Source organism: Salvia splendens, chromosome 6, assembly GCF_004379255.2.
Source record: "Salvia splendens isolate huo1 chromosome 6, SspV2, whole genome shotgun sequence".
Classification (NCBI taxonomy): Eukaryota; Viridiplantae; Streptophyta; class Magnoliopsida; order Lamiales; family Lamiaceae; genus Salvia; species Salvia splendens.
Window position 1 is genome coordinate 29,052,153 of NC_056037.1, and position 22,185 is coordinate 29,074,337.

At 36.6% G+C, this 22,185-nt stretch overlaps 1 protein-coding gene across 2 annotated transcripts; it reads right to left on the reverse strand.

Moving 5' to 3' along the window:
- Positions 1-1,250: 1,250 nt before the first annotated feature.
- Positions 1,251-3,999, reverse strand: LOC121807603. Of its 2 annotated transcripts, XR_006051848.1 has the most exons (3): positions 3,820-3,999; positions 2,866-2,994; positions 1,251-2,287 (listed from the first exon to the last, which is right to left on the reverse strand). XR_006051848.1 is itself a non-coding variant. In XM_042207869.1 (2 exons), exon 2 carries the CDS (start codon positions 2,261-2,263, stop codon positions 1,580-1,582), a length of 684 nt encoding a protein of 227 aa, XP_042063803.1. In that variant the 5' UTR covers positions 2,264-2,287; positions 2,866-3,177; the 3' UTR covers positions 1,251-1,579. The 2 variants fall into 2 exon arrangements, 1 of the variants encoding a protein (XP_042063803.1); XM_042207869.1 differs by lacking the exon at positions 3,820-3,999 and having other exon boundaries at positions 2,866-3,177.
- Positions 4,000-22,185: the final 18,186 nt, after the last annotated feature.

Consider the following 22,185-nt stretch of genomic DNA (forward strand, 5'->3'; position numbering starts at 1 on the left):
TTCGCTGCTCGTGTAACCACCAGCTTCGGTGGTCTTCATCCTCTTTGTCGCTCCGGTGTGCAGAATCCCGCCTTGGAACTTCTGCTTGTCCCTCAAGAGCGCCCAGATGGCCTCGTGCTTGAATTCGCCGTACATGGACTGGTACGACAACAACGCTTTAGCGCGCACGTCGCACAAGCTCTCGCCGCTCCTCTGCGCCCTCGCACACTTCTCGTAGTCCGACGAGAACAGGTTGATTTGCCTCTTCACCTGGTCCCAGTGCTTGCAGAGCTGCTCCCGTTGGCGCTCGGCGATGCGCTCCCAGTACGTCGGCTGCCTCTGGTTGTTCACGAATATCGGGTCCTCCGATATATCCACCCAACACCTCGCCAATGCGAGGGTTTCATCCGACTGGTAGTTCGTACGGCCGGGGGCGTACTCTTCACAAGTTCCCGGAGGTGGCAACTTGTACGCGCGTTGCCGATTCCGCTTCTTTTTAGCGGGGGCAGAAGCCGCGGCCGCGGCACGGCGGGAGGGGGCGATAGGTCGGTTTGGAGACGGCTCCATGTCATCCAAACCGTACGATTTTGTACTGAATTCAGGATCGTATTGTGTGTTGGCATCGAACGACCAATATTCGTCGGGTTTTGTACTGGCCAACGCGCCTCCCCAAACATCGGACTGTTGGAACTTGCATCCATTTCGTCGAAATAATAAAAATGTGAGTTTCGAGAGTGAAATCGTGAAAATTAAACGTTACAAATGAAGGTGGGGTAGGAGTATTTATACAAAAATTAAAAAATGCGTGGCATCGTCCGCGACCATCGTCCGCCGATCCCGCAATGGGGTGCCCGATGGCGCGGACGATAGCATATCGTCCGCTCCCATCGTCCGCCGAGCCCACAACGGCGAGGACGATGTCGCGGATGATAGGCCATCGTCCGCGCTTCAACCGCGGATGATGCATAGGTCGCAGGCGTAGGGCGCGGACGATAGCGGACACCCACAATGGGGCGGACGATGGCGCCCGCGGACGATGGCACGCATCGGGCGTGCCATCGGGCGTGCCGTTGTGGATGCTCTTAAAGAATACGGGAAATATTTGATTTTGCCTATAGTCCATGATATTAGTAATGCGCCACATTTAATGATTTAAACTTCAAACATAAAAATGTGAGTCGTTTATAGTTGTGTGATTTTCATGACAAGCAATATATGATGATTTGCTAAATATCTAAAAACAGAAAATTGAAACTTGCGTGAAAATATAATTAAAAAAGTACTAAGTCTGGTTGACTTGAAAACGACTATTCATGGGTTTAGGGTTTAGTTACATCTAATGCCAATCCCAATCGAACATTGCGAGATTCCTGAGAAAAACTAGGATGCAAGGTATCAAATGTGTTCCATGCTGGGGAACCGGCAGGGTGTCTCATATACCCATCCTTCGTACGATTTTCAGCATGCCATCTCATGTGAGATGCCGTCTTTGTAGACATGAACAATCTTTGCAACCTTGGTTTGACGGGAAAATACCACAATACCTTTTGAGCAATCTTTCTTTTCTCACCTGTGGGATCTGCATCTGAAGTACGTCATCTTAGCTGATGACATGTGTCACATGAGGTTCGCCTTTCATTTTCCCCCCAATACAAAGTACAGTCATTTTGACACGCATCAATTTCTCGGCTTCATAGTAAGACTTTGGTAGATCAACCATGGCATCTGGAAAAGCTTCTCTTAATAATTCCAAAAGCATATCAAATACTTTATTGTTCAAACTTCCAATACACTTTAAGTGCAACAAACGGATTATGAATGATAGCTTTGAGAATTTATCACATCCTTCAAACAATGGTTGTTGTAAACCATCAATCAACTTATAAAATTCGTTTGCTTGTCCATTAGCACTTTCAGCATCTATTTGAGATTTTATATGTTCTTTAGTATATCCATCTTCATTTGGAACTCCAAAGGCATCATGAACTAAACCTTGCATATCATCATCACCCAAAGTATTATGTTGATTGTCACACCTAGATGAGCGACTACTAGGAAGTTCTCCATGAGCTATCCATTGGGTGTACCCTGGAATAAATCCGTCGACCGTCAAATGTTCAAATGCCTCATCTCTACTCACGGATATACCGATCCCACAACGTTTGCATGGACATAATATCTTATCTTTCATGCTTGAATTGCGAAAAGCATAGTCCAAAAAATATTCAAGTCCATTTTGGTATTTCGTTGTGATTCTTGACTTTGTCATCCAACTTCTATCCATATTGTTTTAATAATTCCACCAAGCCTATATATATAATAATATAAATATAGATAACTAAGTAAATTAGAAAATGGATTGTTAAATAACCAAAAAAATATGTAATCATTTTTATGTTGCAAGATTAGTCATGTTCAAATCAACCAATACATGTGAAATTAATTAGCTCACTATGTGCACAAATATACTTGTCTGCATTCGATAACAAAACACTAAAATGACCTAATTATCATCTCCATTAAGTACAATAGACATTGTTCAGTCTGCCTATTTATTTTTGAACTTATGAGGACCACAAAAGCAATGTATGTTAGGATGTGTTTCACGTATAGTTCTAGTAATTTTGTTTACTCAAATTTCTCTATTTTGCTTGAAAAAAAATTCTAGTGGCTCTAAAAAAATTTATAGAGAGAAAAATTCAGACTATAAAGCAAATGAATTATGGTTGATTTCAAGATTGAAGTTCTAGATTCAAATATACATAAAACATTAATTAGCAAGAAAACTCTTGTGCAACAAAAAAAACTATAAAAGCCTAAATTAATTATTAGTAGGATAGGTAATCTTTTTTATGATTCAAGACAAGAGAATGATGGGATGCTGACCTGTGACAGAGAAGGCAAAGAACAACAATGGTGTGACGTCCCTTCTCCCGAAAGAGAGCGCACACGAATAAAAAGATGGAATGTCTTTTGGACTCAAATGGAGAGAGGTGTGGAGAAGGATACCAGCAGCTACGACAGAGTGAGATTTAATTACTCGTAAAATACCTAAGATATGAAAACTAAGAGTAATATAACTTTTTATTAAGGTTGTGCACACATCAAACTCTACATTCCTATCAAATCTATAGAAAATATATAAATATTGGCAACTTAGCAAATTAGATAATGAATGATAAGATAAAATACTAAATATATACAATCATTTTTATTCTGATTGTGCTCTAATTTACAAGCAGTTAAGTTATTCATTAGTGAAGTAGTTGGGAATCCGTTATATGTAAAAAGAACTATTATATGGAGTGAAAAACAAAAGATAACTGGCGGATTGTCGTTCACAAAATTTGATCCCTTGGATACATTTATTCAATCTCGAAGGAGGTATTTATACAAAATTACACAGACTCCTAATTGATAAAGACTCTGCAAATTAAAATCCCTGGCTAGGAAGAATAATTAAATAACAAAAGGATAAACTAAATCTAAAAGGTTACTACTACTACTTAAACATGATCGCATGAACTCCTACAAACAAGGACATTGAAATAAATCTACTAATAAATCAAATCTAAAAGATAATAGAGGATATTCATTCTACTTGATCGATATCAAACTAAACAAAATTTCATAATTAAAATCAGGTTTTATTGTACCTAGATCAACCATTCAACCATATTATATTTATTTGATTATACAATTATCAGTTGATTCTGATTGAGAAACTCGCATTCAATAAAAAATTATCATAGAAATTCTTATAAAAAAAGCTACAGAAACAAACTTAATTGACAAGCTAGGATTATTTAGGAGGGATTTAGGATCAAGGGAAGATGATACCTGAGAAAGAAGACAAAGCGTGGCGACACAAAAACCCTCGGCCGAGATAGAGGACACAAGAAGACAGCGATTGGATTCTTGGACTCAAATAGATTGGCAGATGTCAAGAATGATAGAGATGGAGGGATGAGAAAGACAAGAACGGTGAGGTGATCAAGAGAGATTATTTTGTACTGTAATTTTGACAATTTGATGAGCTGATACAGCAGCAAGGCAGAGATTTGTGATTCTGGTAAATTTACGGAGATATTCTGTTAGGTTTACTGTAATTATGACAATTTGCAATGAAGCCCATTATATTTACTTTAAATACAAGTGGAGTACAGGAGAAGAAAAGGAGTAAATTGCAAATTTATAATTATACATTAATAGATTGATGTGCTAAAACATAGATTAATATTCGTGTACAATAAGTGAAGAAGTAACTGATTGAATATTTTTTGGGTCGTCATTAACCACCACTCACCATTTTAGGAGAAGAGGAAGTTGACTCACCATTTGAGGAGAAGAGGAAGGTGATTGGTGCGCTAGCTTGCCCTCTTTCACTTCATTCCAAAATATTGTTCTTTTTTTTGTTGATATATTGGATCCGTGAAATTCATATCCTAGCTTGGTGAATTGATTTTATATTTTTATTTGCAATTCGTATTAAAACAAAAGTAAAAACAATACATGTATGATTCGTTTATTAATTGAAAAGGGTAATCTTATCCTAATTTATGAACATGCTTCTAATATTTTTAATAATGAATAAAGTAATTTTAAACAAAATTTAATCATTAATAGAATATATTTTTAATATATTCTGTTTAATCTAAAAAAGAGCTTATTTATTCTCAATACCGATTAACATTTTCTATTTAAATTTATATCTAAATTTAGGTTTAATATTTAGCATAAGACCGGTAAAGGAAATGTCATTAAGTGAATCCTCTTTCGACATTTATTTAAAATGCAACAATAATAGATATTATAAATGCCATGAAACATTGATGTAATTATTGGATATATATGTTGACATCTTTTATGAAATGCAATATTGTAAGTGTAAGAACAACTCATTTTTCTTTTATGACATCTTTTAATTATTGTCATTGAAGTGATAGTGATTTTTTTACTAACGGGTGACCTAGCTAGTGGGTATTGCTCGTGTTGATTTATATGCACCTCGAATGATGAGACAACCAAACCAAAGATTTAAAACTTCTCCATATTCAAAGATAAGAATTAATCTCCTGATCATTTGATTAAGGATGGACGAGTCCAATCCACTTGACCACACCCCATGGATTAAAGTGATAGTGATTTTAATTGAATAATTATTCTTCAATTTAGGCATAATTGCAAAGAAAAGAAATATAAATAAATCCCTCAAAATATACAAGTTTTTAAAAAGTATATGAAAATTTGTAGAAAAAACACTAGCTTTTCAACGATTCAACGTATATAATTCATGGGAAGTAATAAACTCATTTGAAACATTAAAATAATAAAAAGTACGTTTTGATCAATGAACTAGGGTTTCTAAAATCGGAAACTTATCCCTATTTCCCCAGAGGTTTAGAAGCTGCAGATAATAGGGTTTTACGAAAACCCCCAATATCTTCATATGGAAAAAAATAATACTATCAAAAGAAAAAAGAAAGAAAACTTACCTCGATTAATTTCGTCGCAGATAAATCAGGTAAAAATGACAAAAATTGGTTGACAGAAGATTAGAGAGCACAGATCCAATCATACACAAACATCTTAAAATAGGAGTACTACTATTTTTTTCCCATTGATATTTATATTGTGCATACTTAGTTGTGCTCTCTATCTTGTGTCAACGACTTCAAGAATAACAGCATCCAAATAGGGCCTTAAGTAGTCATGCTTGCAAGAGGAAAAAAATACGAACACAAATTTGATGTTCTAAAATTTTCACCGTAAAAAACGTTGATCTTGTGAAGAATTAAAAGGATTTGGAAAATTTTTGAATGAACATGTTGGGAAAGTGGCCACTTTTGTTTGTAGAGATAATTATGATGGAAATAAATAAAAGAAGAATGAAGGAAACACAAAATTTTTAAAGTAGGGTTAGTTTGTTGGTGACCTTAACTTATTGACGATTTCCACGGATGAGAGGAGAGGGTTTCTAAGTGGGACCCAAATCTCATGGTTAAATAGCAAAATTATTAAATACCTTATGTAGTTATGTTTAGCTACAAAACTTTGTTTAGCACGGGAGAAAAGAAGAACGAAATTTGAACCCGTTTTTTATTAAGCTTTTTAAATAAGTGTAGAATAATATATACACCAAAATATACTATATGCTTTAAATTAAAAAAAACACAGACAAGACAAATACAGATTATGAAGAGAAATTATAGAAAAATTATAAAAAATTAAAATTAAAATTTTAAGTGTGAATTTGGAGATAAAATTTCGAAATAACATTAAATACAAAAATCAAGATTTATGTGGCACGGTAGAATTGGATGCTTATATTGATTACGCAGACGTGCAAATTCTTGTGCAAGTGAACAAGTGCTCTATGCAGAGCGCTGCCAACGCACTTAAATGGTTTCATAAAAATCTAATCTTATAGTCTAGAGTCTAGACCTTGGTCACAATCTCAGATAGTTTATTCAATGTATTTTGTCTTAACGCACATATATATAAGGACGTCAAAGTATGTACAAAACATATACTCCCCCGTTCTCAAAGAGTAAAAACATTTAGTTTGGTATGAGTTTTAATGTATGATTGATAAAGCAAAAGAGAGAGATAAATGTTAATGTAAGTAGTGTTAGTAAAAAGTGGATTCTTCATCATTAGTAGTGTAGTGTAATGGTATATACTATAAGTTATTAATAAAATGATGTGTAAGGGTAATGTGTTGTTTAACTATTTTTAAAATTAGAATGTTTGTACTTTTCAGAAATAATTTAATAAGAAAATGTTCATGCTTTTCAGAGACGGAAGGAGTATATAATTTACATATCACTTAAGTAAATGGAGTAATATTTATTATTTATTTTGACAATGGGAAAGGGGGTAAAAATAAAGATTATTGGCTTTCCTAATTGTTTATGTTATATATTTTGTGTGGACATTGTTTTGGTATAGAGTATAGACCATGTTTAATGCTGTTTGTTTTATTTATACATGTAGTTTAATTATACTATGTTCAATATTTTTTATTGGCACTATAAGTTTTACAAAGTATGCAAAAATCAAATCTAGATTTATTATTTTATTATATTTAATCATTTATTTGGAATTATAGTGGAAAATGTATTAATCGGCTTTGACCTTGAAGTAAAATTAAAACTATAAATATCAATAATAATTTTTGAGGTGTTTTAATAAGCACAAATATTTCAAAGCAAATAACGGAAGATAATCGGACAAAATATCTAAGATACTCCCTCCGTTCCATAGTAATAGGGGCGTTTCTTTTCGGCACGGAGATTGAGAAAATTGTGTTAGGTGAGTTAAGTAAAGGGAGAATAAAGTAGAAAATGAAAAAGGTAGAGAGATGAAGAGAGAATAAAGTAAGAGAGAGTGAAGTAAGTGTAGAAAAATGTGTTGACTTTTACTAAAAAGGGAAATGACTCTATTACTATGGAACGTACCAAAATGACAAAAGTACTCTATTACTATAGAACGGAGGGAGTAATATTTTTGCTTGTATATGGTACCAAAATGTAATCAGCTTAGAAAATGGTAGTATCTATGTTCTATTAAAACTGGACCATTTCCTTTTTTTTCAAAATATATATTTATGATAATATGTTCGATTATAGTATCTTTTATTTTACTCTTCTATTTTATTTTTAATTTCATATCACTTAATTTTTAAATATATAATACTATTTTTAAATTTTTCATACTCAAAAGAAATGCTTCAAACGTGGAAACGAAGGTAGGGAATAGTAATCAACTTTAGTCGTTGGTGGAGCCGAGAAAGTGTAATGTAAACGGCAGTAACAAATCACAAATGCAATCACCGAATTTACAACACAAGAAACAACAATGCACACAACGTTTAACGTGGTTCGATCAAATCGATTTACGTCCACGGGAGAACTCTAGTATCTTTGTTTTGATGATGATGAACGAGAATTACAGAGATCATGCAGGCAAAGTTCTATACAAATCTACACAGCATCTATACAAGTTGATCGAGCTAAAACTCAGTAGCTAAACAACTAACCGACTCCAAGAGTCAATGGATGAACGATTCCAATCGATACTCTCAAGATCGATGCTCCTCTAATCTCTTTCTTGACTGAGGATTACCTCTCGCTCTCTTCCACACTGATCTCTTTTCTTAGTGAATGTGTATAGCTTTCTTCATACTCATGCGGTTAGTGTGTAACACCTTTTATACTTCACACTCTAACTGATTTCCATGAGCTGCAATCCCATGCAATGATCCTCACGTACACCCTCAAGAAGTAACCGATTTAACTAACTATCTTCACTTCATGTTGTGAGATGCATCAATGCAACAAATCTCCACCTCGTCTCCAACGTCAATACTTACTGTCATAATCCTCCAAGATCCCAATATTCACCAACTCCAAACAGTATGCAAATTTTGAAGTTGGTATTACCTTAGTCAGGGCATCAGCTGGATTGTGCTCAGTCCCTATCTTCTTAATCTCTATCACACCATTCTTGACTTCATCTCGAATAAAATGCAACCGCACATATATGTGCTTGCTCCTATCATGGAATGTCTGATGTTTTGATAGGCAGATTACATTGCAACTGTCACAATTCACAGCAACCTTTCCTTGCCTTTCACCTAAGTCTCCCAACATTCCCTTGAGCCAGAAGCTCTCCTTCACTGTATCTGTAAGAGCAATGTACTCAGCTTCTGTCGTAGATAAAACCACTATAGATTGCAGGTTACATTTCCAAGTCACTGCAGAGCCAAACATGGTAAAGATATATCCAGTCTGTGATTTTCTATTGTCCTTGTTGGAGGCATAATCTGAATCACAAAACCCTTCAAGAATATCCCTAGTTTGATCTCCGAAACCCTTGTACATGATCCTATAATCTGAGCTTCCTCTCAAGTATCTCAACATCCATTTAAGAGCCTGCCAATGGACCTTGCCCGGATTGCTCATGTATCTACTTGTGAGACTTACAGCATGAGCCAGATCTGGTCTAGTGCATATCATAACATACATTACACTTTCAATGATGTTAGCATATGGGATGCTCTTCATCTCATTTTGCTCCTCTTCAGACTTTGGCCCTTGACTTGCATACAATTGAAACTGCTGCCCCAATGGTGTTGAAACAGTTCTTGATTCACTCATTTGGTATCTCTTAATCAACTTTTCAATATAGTGTTGCTGACTTAGCCACGTTACCCTTCTTTTTCTGTCTCTTATAATATCAATACCCAGAATTCTTTTAGCTTCTCCCAAATCTTTCATTTCAATTATGCATTTGAGGTCATGCTTCACTTTCTGAATTTCATTGATATCTGATCCAGTGACTAACATATCATCCACGTACAAGAGTAAGAATTCCACTATTTTTCCATCCCTTTTCTTCATGTACACACAGTTATCATACTTGGAACTTTCAAACCCAATCTGCTTCATATGTTGATCAAACTGCAGATTCTACTGTCTGCTGGATTGCTTGAGGCCATGTATGCTTCTTTTAAGCAAGCACACTTTATCTTCATCTCCTGGCCTCACAAACTTCTCTGGTTGTTCTATGAATATACTCTCCTCAAGCTCACCATGTAGGAAAGCTGTCTTTACATCCAATTGATGCAATTCCCAGTCATTCTTAGCCACTTAGGCCATGAGCATTCTTATAGAACTATGCTTCACAACTGGAGAGAATATCTTATTGTAGTCAATTCCTTCTCTCTGATTATATCCCTTTGCCACTAACCTGGCTTTATATCTGATCCTATCCCCTTCAGATGCTTCTATCTTTTTCTTAAAGATCCACTTGCATCCAATTAGTTTCTGCAGCCTTTTTCTAGTGACAAAGATCCAGGTCTTGTTTTTCAGCAAGGACTCAATTTCTTCTTGCATTGCCTTAATCCATTTATCCTTTTCTCTGGATTTCATGGCTTCCATGTAAGTGCCTGGTTCACTGGACTCAATATCTTCTGCTGCACAAAAGGCATAGTACACAAGACTTGCATTGATGTATCTAGCCGGCTTTTTGATATTGGCTCTTCTTTCTCTGTCCCTTGCTAGCATATAATCATGAAGGTTGTTGTCAGTAGAGCCTCCACCTTCATCCATGACTCCACTCACATCTTCACTGAGCTCATGAATTTGGTCCTCACTTTCAGAAGAATCTGACTGGTCAGTAAGTTTCTGATTCTCATTTTTATCCAGAAACTCCACCTCAACTTGAGCATCTGAGCTTTCTTGTATTGTACTTTCTTTTTACTCCTTGTAGGGCATTTCTGATTCTCTGAATATCACATCTCTACTAACCACCACCTTCTGATTCCCAGGTTCCAGAGACCACAGCCTATATCCCTTAACTTCCTTCTGATATCCAAGTAGCACACATTTGAGAGCCCTTGGTTGTAGCTTCTCTTGCTTAATGTGGGAGTAGGCTCTACATCCAAAATGTCTCAACATAGTGTAGTTTCCATGATGGCCATACCATCTAAAATCTGGAGTCTCATTATTTGCAGATGTAGTTGGACATTTGTTCATCAGTGTGACAGCAGTAGATGCAACCTCTCCCCAGAATTTATGAGGCATCCCAGAAGATATTAGCATGCATCTAACCCTCTCAAGGATAGTTCTATTAGCTCTTTCAGCCACACCGTTTTGTTGAGGATTATTAGGAACTGTCCTGTGCCTCTTAATCCCTTTCATTTTGTAGAAATCCTCAAACTGATGTGAAAGGAACTCTAGCCCATTATCTGTCCGTAAACATTTCAAACATGATCCCTTCTCAACCTCAACCTCTTTGCACCATTCTTTGAACTTGATGAAAGCTTTAGATTTCTCTTTCATGATGTATAGCTAAATTTTTCTGGAGTAATCATCCACAATAGATAGAAAGTACCTGCATCCACCCACTGATATGGTCTGAGCTGGTCCCCATATATCACTATGTGCATAATCTAGCACTGATCTTGAAATGTGCTTTCCAGTTGGATAACACCTGCTTCTTACTTTTTCCAAGCACACACACCTCACATTCCCTAGAGACCATTTTTCTGTCTGCTTCTATCACTCCATCCTTTATAAGTCGATTTATACCATCTATGGACACATGTCCCAATCTTGGATGCCAGATATCTGCATCTAGTTTCTTGGGTATGTTGAGATCATTAGTTATTACCTCTGCCTGCAAATAGTAAAGGTTGTTGAATCTTCTTGCCATCATAATCACCTCAGATCCCTTCAACACCTTCAACTCACCACTAGATGAGAGAAAATAGTATCCTTTTGCTTCAAGTGCTGCAAGAGAGATCAGGTTTCTTTTAATGTCAGGAATGTACCTGACTTCAGTAAGAATCTTAGCAGATCCATCTTTCATTCGGAGCATTACATTTCCCATTCCCTTAACTCTGCAGATCTGGTTATTTCCAAGAAGTACAGAACCAGTAGAGTGCTCCATATTCTGAAACCATTCAAGCTTGGGGCACATGTGAAAACTACATGCACTATCCATGATCCACTGCTCTCTAACATCTGTATCTGCAACATTCAATGCATGAGCAGTTTCCACATCTTGAGTAATATCAGCTGTGTTGAGCCATTCTGCCTCTTCTTCTTTCTTTTTCTTCCAAGAGTAGCAGTTCCTTTTGAGATGACCAGGCTTCTTGCAGTAATGACAAGATCTAGTCTCCTTTTCATCCTTCTTATCATTCTTGCCCTTTTTATTCCACTTTTTCTTGAAGCCCTTCTTGTCAGCAAACTTGGTAACCATGGCTTCACACTACTAGAAAATTAGCCTAAGACTACAATAAATTTGTGGCACTTTTTTAAAACTGTCACTACAGATAGTCACTCAATACACCAATCTTTAGCCACACTTATATCCTAAACTAATATTGCATCTCCAAATAAATGTCATGAAGAGATTCATGTAGTGGCCCTTGTGCCAAGTGTCATACCAATAAATAATACATTGAAAAATTTGTTTCAACTCAAAATAAAATGGACTCCAAATATTTTTTCCCTCAAAAATTTTCGCCCAACATTTTCTTCAAAATCATTTCATCTCTCCATCTCTTCCCCTCTTTCTCTCTTCTTCTTCAAGGTAAATCCCCAATTGAAACTTAACAACCCTAGCTCTCTCATTCTCGGCGTTAGTTCGAAAATTGCCCGTCGCAGTCTCCCGATTCTGCGATTCAGCGCCGTCGCCCTTTCTCTTCTCTCTCGAATATGTCGCCGCCCCTCCGCCAAATTTCCACTCTCGGCGAGCATCACTACCGTCGCTCTTTTCCTCACGACAGAGAGTCATCGCCAGTTGCTCCCCGACGTTCAGCAGCGCCGCGCGACTGTCGCGGTTCAGCCCGTCGCTTCTGGACTCCCGAACTCGACTTGCAGATAATTAGTGAACACGTTGCTGAACGAGCTCCTTGTATGTCACGAATTCGATAAGATGATGGAGGTTTATGACTGGATTGAGGATTACGGGAGCCCTGATGCTTGTACGTACAACATTATGATAAATGCATTTTGTGTGATGATTGATTTGGTGAGCGCGCGGAAGGTGTTTGATGAAATGCTGAGGAGAGGGGTTGAGCCTAATGTGGTGACATTTGGGACTTTGATTAACGGGCTTTGCGCGAATTTGGAGCTGGATGCGGCTTTCAATTTGAAGAGAATGATGGAAAGGGATTTCAAAATCAGACCTAATGCACATATCTATGTAGGTTTGATGAAGGGGCTTTGTAGGGTATTTCGATTGGATGAGGCCATTGGGTTGAAGGGTTAGATGTTGAGAAAGAAGGTGGAATTGGTTCCTGCGGTTTATTCTACATTGATCAGTGCGTCTTTCAAGGCTAATCGAAAGGGGGAGGTTTCTGGATTGTTGGAGGAGATGAGGGGAAACGGGTGTAAGCCCGATACAGTAACTTACAACGCAACGGATATTAGCACTTTATAATTTTTAGTACTAGTATTGTTTGTGTAGTTTAAGTCAAAGATGACCAACACTTAATATTGTTTAGTTTGTGTGTTCAAACACGTTACATTTTTGTGTAAAATCATTTGATGGTTTGAATATTATTCAAATAGTTGTCATTTTATTTGAGTGAGTAGTTTATTAAATTTGAAGGATTAAAATGAATTTATAAATATTTGAAGGATAAAAATATAAATTATAGAAATATGTAGGTGAAAAAAGTAAATTAAATAAAATGAGGGAAAATTGTAATAATAAATATTTATTGAGGTATATTGTATATTTTTCCAAAAGTTAATGTAGTTTAAGAAAATATATCGTGGCATTTTCTAGCGACATTACACGTCATGTTTCATGGCACTTTTTGATTGCCATAATACAAGACCTATCCTTACACGTTACCTATAACTACAGCTACCGATAATGCACTTGCATGAAGTGCCATTACAGGCAAAGTGCCACAACAATAGTTTTCTAGTGGCAATTTTAGGTGTCATTAAAGGCTCATTTTCTAGTAGTGTCACCAACTTGATCCACTGGTCTTGTTGTGGAGCCTTTCTGAAACTCCTTGGCCTTCAATGCAGTAAGGACTTCCTCATATGTCAGTGAGGAATCCCTTCCAGACAATATTGCATCCTTGAGCTGGTCAAAGCTTTTAGGCAAGGCATTCAATAACATGATTGCCTTATCCTAATCCTTTAAATCTCCATCCACTGATTCAAGGTCGTCCACTGTCTTCACAAACTCATCAAGTTGGTCCATGATCCCCTTTCCTTCAAGAAATTTGATAGAGTAGAGTCTCTGCTTCAAGAACAATCTGTTAGCCAAAGACTTAGTCATGTATATGAACTCTAGCTTGCTCCAGACATCAGATGGAGTCTTCTCCTTGCACACTTCCCTCAATACTTGATCCCCTAAGCTCAGCATTATGGCACTATGGGCTCTTTCCATCAAGTCAAGTTTCTTGATCTCATCCTTATCATCAAGATCCACATCCTTGTCTGACTTCTTGTATTTCATCGCCTCCCATTGCCCTTGCTGTATGAGCATGGATTTCATCTTCACTTTCCATAAACCAAAATCGTTTTTCCCAGAGAACTTTTCGAAATCAAACCTTGCTGCAGCCATTGTCGTCGACTACACGTTCCCGCAGACGGCGCCAATTTGTAATGTAAACGGCAGTAACAGATCACAAATGCAATCACCGAATTCATAACACAAGAAGCAACAATGCACACAGTGTTTAACGTGGTTCGATCGAATCGATCTACGTCCACGGGAGAACTCTAGTATCTTTGTATTGATGATGATGAACGAGAATTACAGAGATCATGCATGCAAAGTTCTATACAAATCTACACAGCATCTATACAAGTTGATCGAGCTAAAACTCAGTAGCTAAACAACTAACCGATTTCAAGAATCAATGGATGAACGATTCCAATCGATACTCTCAATATCGATGCTTCTCTAATCTCTTTCTTGACTGAGGATTACCTCTCGCTCTCTTCCACACTGATCTCTTTTCTTAGTGAATGTATATAGCTTTCTTCATACTCATGCGGTTAGTGTGTAGCACCTTTTATACTTCACACTCTAACCGATTTCCATGAGCTGCAATCCCATGCAATGATCCTCACGTACACCCTCAAGAAGTAACCGATTTAACTAACTCTCTTCCCTTCATGTTGTGAGACGCATCAATGCAACAAACCAGTGGTGGTAAAATTTCGATGATTAAAATAGATATAGATAATTATTGTGGCATATATATTGATATGATTCTATCTTGTCATCGTACGTCTCTTCATAGATGATTCACATGCCGCCCATTACGCGTTTCGATTTTGCATTGGTCCAAATAATTTTCTCTCTCCCTAAAATATCCCTATTTTTAAAATTTAACTTATGTACATTAATTAACGCACATTACCGTTAAAACGTTGTAATTTGGCTAAATTATTAATGCCATAATTTTAAAAATTAATTATAAATTATGAAATTTTAATTTGCTTTATATAGTAGTATTATTCTATGCCAAAAAATTTAGGTAAAATTATATTGTACTCTCTTTGTTGCACTATAGTTGAATTGTTTTTTTCATTTTTGATTCTACCATAGTTGAATCATTTCCATTTATATTGATAATTTACACATTTTCTCACTCTTACTTTATTCTCTCTATTTTATCATCTCTACTTTATCCGTTATCCTACTTTACTCTTTCTACGGAGTATACTAATTCTCTTATTTTATTATTATCTATCCACTTAATATATAAATGTGTTTTTCATAATTTCTTAGCCGAAAGAAACGCCTCAATAATGGAGGAACGGAGGGAGTATTTGGTATGCTATGCGAGAATTTATTCATAGATGTCACCGGCAGTAAGTTAAAGAATGCCGTGCATTTAAAAACAGAACGGCGTTGTTTTATTAAAAAATAATTATAAATATATTGCATGTAGGCATGCAGGCGATAGTATTTTTGTTGTGAGGTGACTGAGAAAGAAATTCCCATTTCATAATTATGTGATGGATCAAAATTTAACTGATTTTATAATTTTTCAGCAATTTATTATACTTAGTCCGTCCTTCTGTATTAAAGATATTTATTTTAACACGATTTCTAAGAAATTGTGTCATTTATGTTAAATGAAAAAAGAATATAATAGAAAATAAAAATAAAATAGAAAGATGAAGAAAAAATTAAATAAGGAAGAGAATATGTATTATTTTTGTCAATGAAAAATAAATAACTTAGCTATATTTATTTAATACTCTAAAAAGGAATAATTCAGCTATAAGCCATCCACATACATGTCTCAATACCGTCTCATCCCTTCACTATTTATGGACCCTACTGCACTTTTTACCTCATCTCTTAACTAAGAGACATCACATGCATGCATCCATCTCTTAACCATCTCATCCCTTAACTATTCATTTAATTTCATTTTTTATTTTTATTTCCAACAAATTCAATTAATATTTCATTGAAATATTAAATTAATACTAATAATTCATAAAATCATTAAAAACCACAAAAAGTACAACATCTGAAAACAAGAAAAATACATAATTGAAATCCTAGTATTTATAGAAGTGATTGGGGGCTTAAAAAAATAGAAAAAAAATCAAAATATTGGAAAAAAACGGCTAGTATTTTTGGGGAAAAATTATTATTACTTTTAAATCTTTGAATTTTTTTGGAATTAAAAAAAATATTTTTAACGGATATAAACGACGCCTACTCGCGGGCGCTAGTGGGCGTCACGGCCGCACGGGAGCTCGCCACGTGGCCAACCCGCATGGCGAGTCAGCTCGCCAGCCACCTCTTGGCGAAGGGACACGGGACGAGACAGAGCACCCGCATCGCTGTTTCGATGCCGTCACGTCCCTCCGGGACGAGACCGAGCCCACAACGAGACTCCGCTTCGGTGCTCTAATGGGGCATCTTAGGGACGGGGGGTGGGAGTTGAATTGGGCCAATATTTTGACCTTAAAACCTTTTAAAGTGATTAGATATATACCCATTTTTGTAGCCATAATTATGCAGTACTCCATAATTATTTTATATCTATTGTTACATAGTAATGAGAAAGATTAGACAATGAATTTATGTAGTACTCCATAATTATTTTATATCTATTGTTAAATAGTAATGAGAAAGTCAATTTATGTAGTACTCCATTATTTTATATCTATTGTTAAATAGTAATGAGAAAGATTAGACAATCAATTTGGTTTTGGAAAGGTTAGTTCACCTACTTTAGATTTTGCATGGGCCAAATTGGTTTTTTAAAATGGGAAGTCTTTTATATATTTTCACTTTTTCTTACCTCTTTCATTATTTATTTACTTTTTCCGCTTATCTCTCTTACTTTATCTATTTTTTCTCATTCTCTCTTACTTTACCGAGTTCTCATTAAAACTCGTGTCGTCTACAAATCAAACAATTTTTGTGGACATATGGAGCAATATTTAATATTCTTTCCGTCCCATAAGAATATGCACTTTCGATTGGACACAGGTTTTAATGCATAATTGATATTAAGAGAGATTTTGAAAGAAAAAAGTAATTAAAGTATTGTAGGTGAAGAATGAGTGTCATCTCATTAGAGGGGAAATAGTTTCCAAAATTAGAAAATGCATATTCTTGTGGGACAGAGAGAATAGTTAAAATGGAGAAAGAGAGAGTAAAATAAAAGAAGAATAATGTAGATAAGTTTTTCTACATTATTCTCTTTCCACTTTAACTACCTCATCCATCGCTATTATGAGTTCTAGCCCATTTTAGTCTATCCGCCATTAGGAGTCTCGGTCCAAATTTAACCTATCTTTTGGATCCAGTCCAGATATCAAACTTACCTCCATGTTGATTATTGGTTAAAGCAAGCACTCCATTTTTTTTACCCTCTTATATTTCAATGAGTTTGGAAATATGGGATATGATCCCATGAAAGATGTTCTCGTTAAATCTCTCCCAAAATCCTTTATTTATTGATGGGGCATAATTTAGAAGTAAGTTTTGGTGATATCCGAATGTTGTCTCCCTGGCTTGTTTGCATTGAGACAAAGTACAAGGCTACAACTCACACAAATATTTATTTGCATTTGTTTTCTTAAATGCATAACGCAATGCCATATTATACTCCATCTATTATATAGTAGTATGTCATTTTCATTTTGGGCTTTCTATAATTATAGTCATTTTCATTTTAAATAAAACGTATCACTCTTACTTTTTTCCCTTATTCTACTTAATTCTCTCTATTTTTACCTCTCTTTATTTTATTAACTCTACTTTTGGCTCTATCATATTTTATTATCTTTTTATTTAATATATTACACACATTTTTCTTAATCTCCGAAAAAAATGCATTCACTACTATGGAACAGAGTTTTGTGTTTAACTTTGATACAATTTTGTTACTAGTACTCCCTCCGTTCCATAGTAGTAGAGTCACTTCTTTTCCGTAGGAAGATTAAGAAAAAGATATTTAAATATATTAAGTGAAGAGATAATAAAGTAGAAAAGAGAGAAAAGTAGAGAGAAAAAGTGTTACTCCCTTCGTCCCACTAAAGACGACCCACTTTCCTTTTTGATTTGTCCCATCCAAGATGACCTATTACTATAAATGGAAACACTTTTATCCCTACTCTACTCCCTCTCTCTTACTTTACTATCTCCAGCACTTAATGATGCACTTTTTATTAGCACTAAAAATACCTGCAAGCATACATGGTAGATCTAGTATAGCTAAAGGTTAGTACCGGATATCGATCACGGGGAAAACAATCACAAACTGGCTACCTTCTACTAAGCTTCAATTACTATTTGAAAAACCGAAAGTTTTTTTAGAATTTTTTGAAAACAAAGACAAGTAAACAACTAATTGCAAATAAATCAAAGATAAAGATATCAGAGACAAGGGAATTCCAGGGATGTGCGTTCACAGTTATTGTTACACAAATTTCAACTACAACACCCTAGCACAGTTCTTAGTTTGATAGAACGAGTCGCCTAATTTATGCTCCTGCGAAACAAACGTAGATTACTAACAATATGGTTGTCAATCCTAGATCCGTAACTTCTTAAAGCTCCTAAGACCCTTAAAAAGTTCTCACTCTCAATTAACAATGTCGTTTTAAGGGAAACTAATTGTAGTGTCTACTAAGTAGATCTAACTCGTCAACCTCCTCTCACGATTATGTAGCAAGTTATATTAATTTATCACAGAATGTGTCACTCAAACGTGAAGCATTATCCAACACTTAGGTAAGAAACAAAGTAAAAACAAAACGGATATTAAATAGCAAAACGGAATTGTATAACCAAAGTCGTTACTAACACATCCCTAAAATCCTATGAGTTTAGTTACACATGATAGAATAAGCTAAAAACATAGATTGTAGGGAAGTTATAAAGAAAATAATAACTAAAACAAATAAAACCCAAAGGTTGAATCTTGTAGCCTTGATCTTCTCTTGATTCATTCTTCAACCCATGCACTATGAAGTACTCTCAATTTTATACTCTGAAATTATTTGTCAAAAAGATCTCTAATGATGAACCTTGAGAGGGTATTTATAGCCATAATTTCGTCCCCTTCAAATAAGGAAAAGAGTTGCAAAATATGGTAAATCTTGGGGAGAAAGTAGGGCAATTTCTGTGTGCCGTGTTTTCCCAGCGGTCGCTGTGGGTTGATCCGTAGCCTTTGACTCTTGAACAGCGGGCCGCTGCACTTGTTTCAGCGGTCGTTGGGCGTGTTCTTCCTTTCATGCACAACTTTTCCGGAGCGGACCGCTACTAGCTCAGCGGTCGGTGGTCGCCAGCGGTCGCTGGCTGAGTTGTAGCGGACCGCTGGACGTCTTGAAAGCTCTAGATTTTCAACTTCGATTTTTGGCTATCTTTTTAGGCTCAAATATTTACATTTTTCACAAAACATATCAAAATACCAAAATAGATAAAACATACAAAATATGGACATGAATTGTGATTTTGACGTTAAAAACGGACCAAATAAAGAACTCAAAACTTTGCAAAATCCGAACGTATCACTAAACACACAAAATAAAATTGCATAAAACTCTGTGCCGCCCAAGGAAGGGGTCATCTTCCTTAGGACGGAGGGAATACTTTTTACTAAATATGGAAATGACTTTACCAAGATGGAACGTCCCAAATTGGAAAAATGATTCCACTACTATGGAACGATGCTAGTATTTAATATTAGGGCAAATTGCCTATAAAGTCATGGACTTTCAAAATAGTTTGGTTTTTCCTATGAACTTTAACAGACCGTGTAAATTTTTCATCCGACCAAACCCGATAGATTTCCGACACAAACTTACGTACGTGGCGCGCGGAGGTGTGACTTGACAAATGAATGGAATTTATACTACTTTTATGCTGAATTCGATTTGTACTTGTATATTTGTGATAAGTCTAGGGTCAGAGATTGCAATGATAGAAGAAAAACAATAAGAATTAGTGGAGTTTTGCCGAGTCATGCCTCCAGCGCGCCACGTAGGATAAGTTTGTGTCGTAAATCTATCGGTGTAGGTCGGATGGGAAATTTACACAAACCGATGAAATTTATAATTTTTCATGTAATATTTAAAATTTACGAGAAAATTCAAACTAAACTATTTTGAAAAGACTAAAGTCCCAAAATAGTCCTTAACATATTGCGATTTTTTTATTTTGGTCTAAAACATTATCTTTTAAATTATTCGGTCCCTCACATTTGAAAACGGGTCACATTTGGTCCATTTTGGACGGTTCCGTCAAATTTTGGACGGTTTTAATTACCGGGTCACAAATCCGTCACTAATCTGTCACTAACACAAACCAAACTCAACACCGCCCCTTTTTGCCCTTTCAAGCAGCAAGCAACGAAGAAATCCATCTCTTCATCATCGTCGTCGTCATCTCTCCTCTCCCAAACCAGAATCACTCTGCCGCCGCCGCCGGAGGCCAACCCCGCCCCATCCGGCGTCAGCGCGAGAGCATTCATGTTCGAATCGTGCTTCGATAGCATCGTCTTCAAGCTCCGTTTTCTCCTGTCGCCGAAGGCGGAGGCTCTCCACACCTTGATCTTCCCGTCGGCGGAGCCGGTGTAGATGATTCCGCCGGAGGAGGCGACGGCGTTCACAGCGTCGGAATGCGCTGAACCGACGGTGTCGATGCCAGCCATATCGGAAGATGTTTTCCACGTTTTGAAGCTCTTATCCCATTAGATTGAGTAGAGCTCGCCGCGATTGCCGTCGACGGCTAGTCCGGAGACGGCGTCGGCGTGCTGGATCCATAAATTCTGCTTGTGGCGGTGGATTTTGACGTAGTTTTTGGCGGATAGGCAGTTGAAATCAATTGGTGATTTTTCAATTTGGGGGAAATTGGAGATGTCCAAACCCTAATTTTGTAATCCTGGTGCGCGGTGAAGATTTTTCCACCGGTGAAGGCGATTGATTTGGCCCATCCCGAGCCCGACCCGAACGGTGTTCAGCTCGTCGGCAGACATGTTGCGACGGTGTTCAGCTCGTCGGCGGACATGCGGCGACGGTGTTCAGCTCGTCGTTGATTTGGCGGAGACGGTGTTCAGCTCGTCGGCGGACATGCGGCCGGTGGAGGAGGCGTTGTGGGCGGCATTAGTGACGGATTTGTGACCCGGTAATTAAAACCGTCAAAAATTTGACGAAACCGTCCAAAAAGGACCAAATGTGACCCGTTTTCAAATGTGAGAGACCGAATAATTCAAAAGGTAATGTTTTGGACCAAAATAAAAAAATCGCAATATTTAAAGGTTCATGCAATATTTGAATATTGATGACTTTACGGTCAATTTGCTCATAATATTATGCAATGAACCTTTAATTAGGGGTGGCAAATCGTGCGTGTTGTGTCGTTATCGTGTCGACACGATAATGACACGACACGATAACAAAAAACACGAACACGACCCGTTAAGAAAACTCCAAACACGAACATGAACATGACCCGCTACCCTCAGACTCGAACACGACACGAACCTTTTAACGACACGAACCACTTCAGGTCAACACGACACGATAACAACACATATATGAAAACGAAAAATGAAAAATCTATTTTCACGCTAATACTAAGTGCTCCATTAGACTAAACCTAATTTAAACTTTAAAATAAATAAAAGATAATAATATTATTATAATATATTAATATTATTTCTTAACGTGTAACACGAACACGACACGAAATTTTCATATCGTTATCGTGTCGACACGATAAGGACACGAACCCAATAAGCTTTGACACATACCCATTATTTTTGTGCGGGTTCGTGTCGTGCTAAAATTGTCAGCTCTGATTCACAAATTCAGGCCATTGCCCAACGTGGGCCTAGCCCTACAAAGCCCAAAATATATTTGTGCCCTAAATGTCCTTGTTTATATACTGTACTACATTTCTTGCACAGCATCTGTCTTTGTCTATACCACAATTTTATTTCTGCCCTAAATCTCATACTCTTTATTTATCGCAACAGAAGCTCTTTGACATAGCATTGCATTCTGATAAATGTTTGATGCTCACTTGATTTTGGCAGATTCGAGATTTGGGAGATGGGGATGTGATTGTTGCCGGATTTTGGTTGAGAGGGTTGGGAAAGGTATTGAACGATGATGATATTATAATCCGAGTTCTAAAATTTTGAATCTACCATATTGAATTGTAGAGAAGTTGGTTTTGAAT

Coding starts and splice junctions, on each gene's coding strand:
- LOC121807603 (XM_042207869.1), bottom strand. CDS start 2,263: ATGGATAGAAGTTGGATGACAAAGTCAAGAATCACAACGAAATACCAA.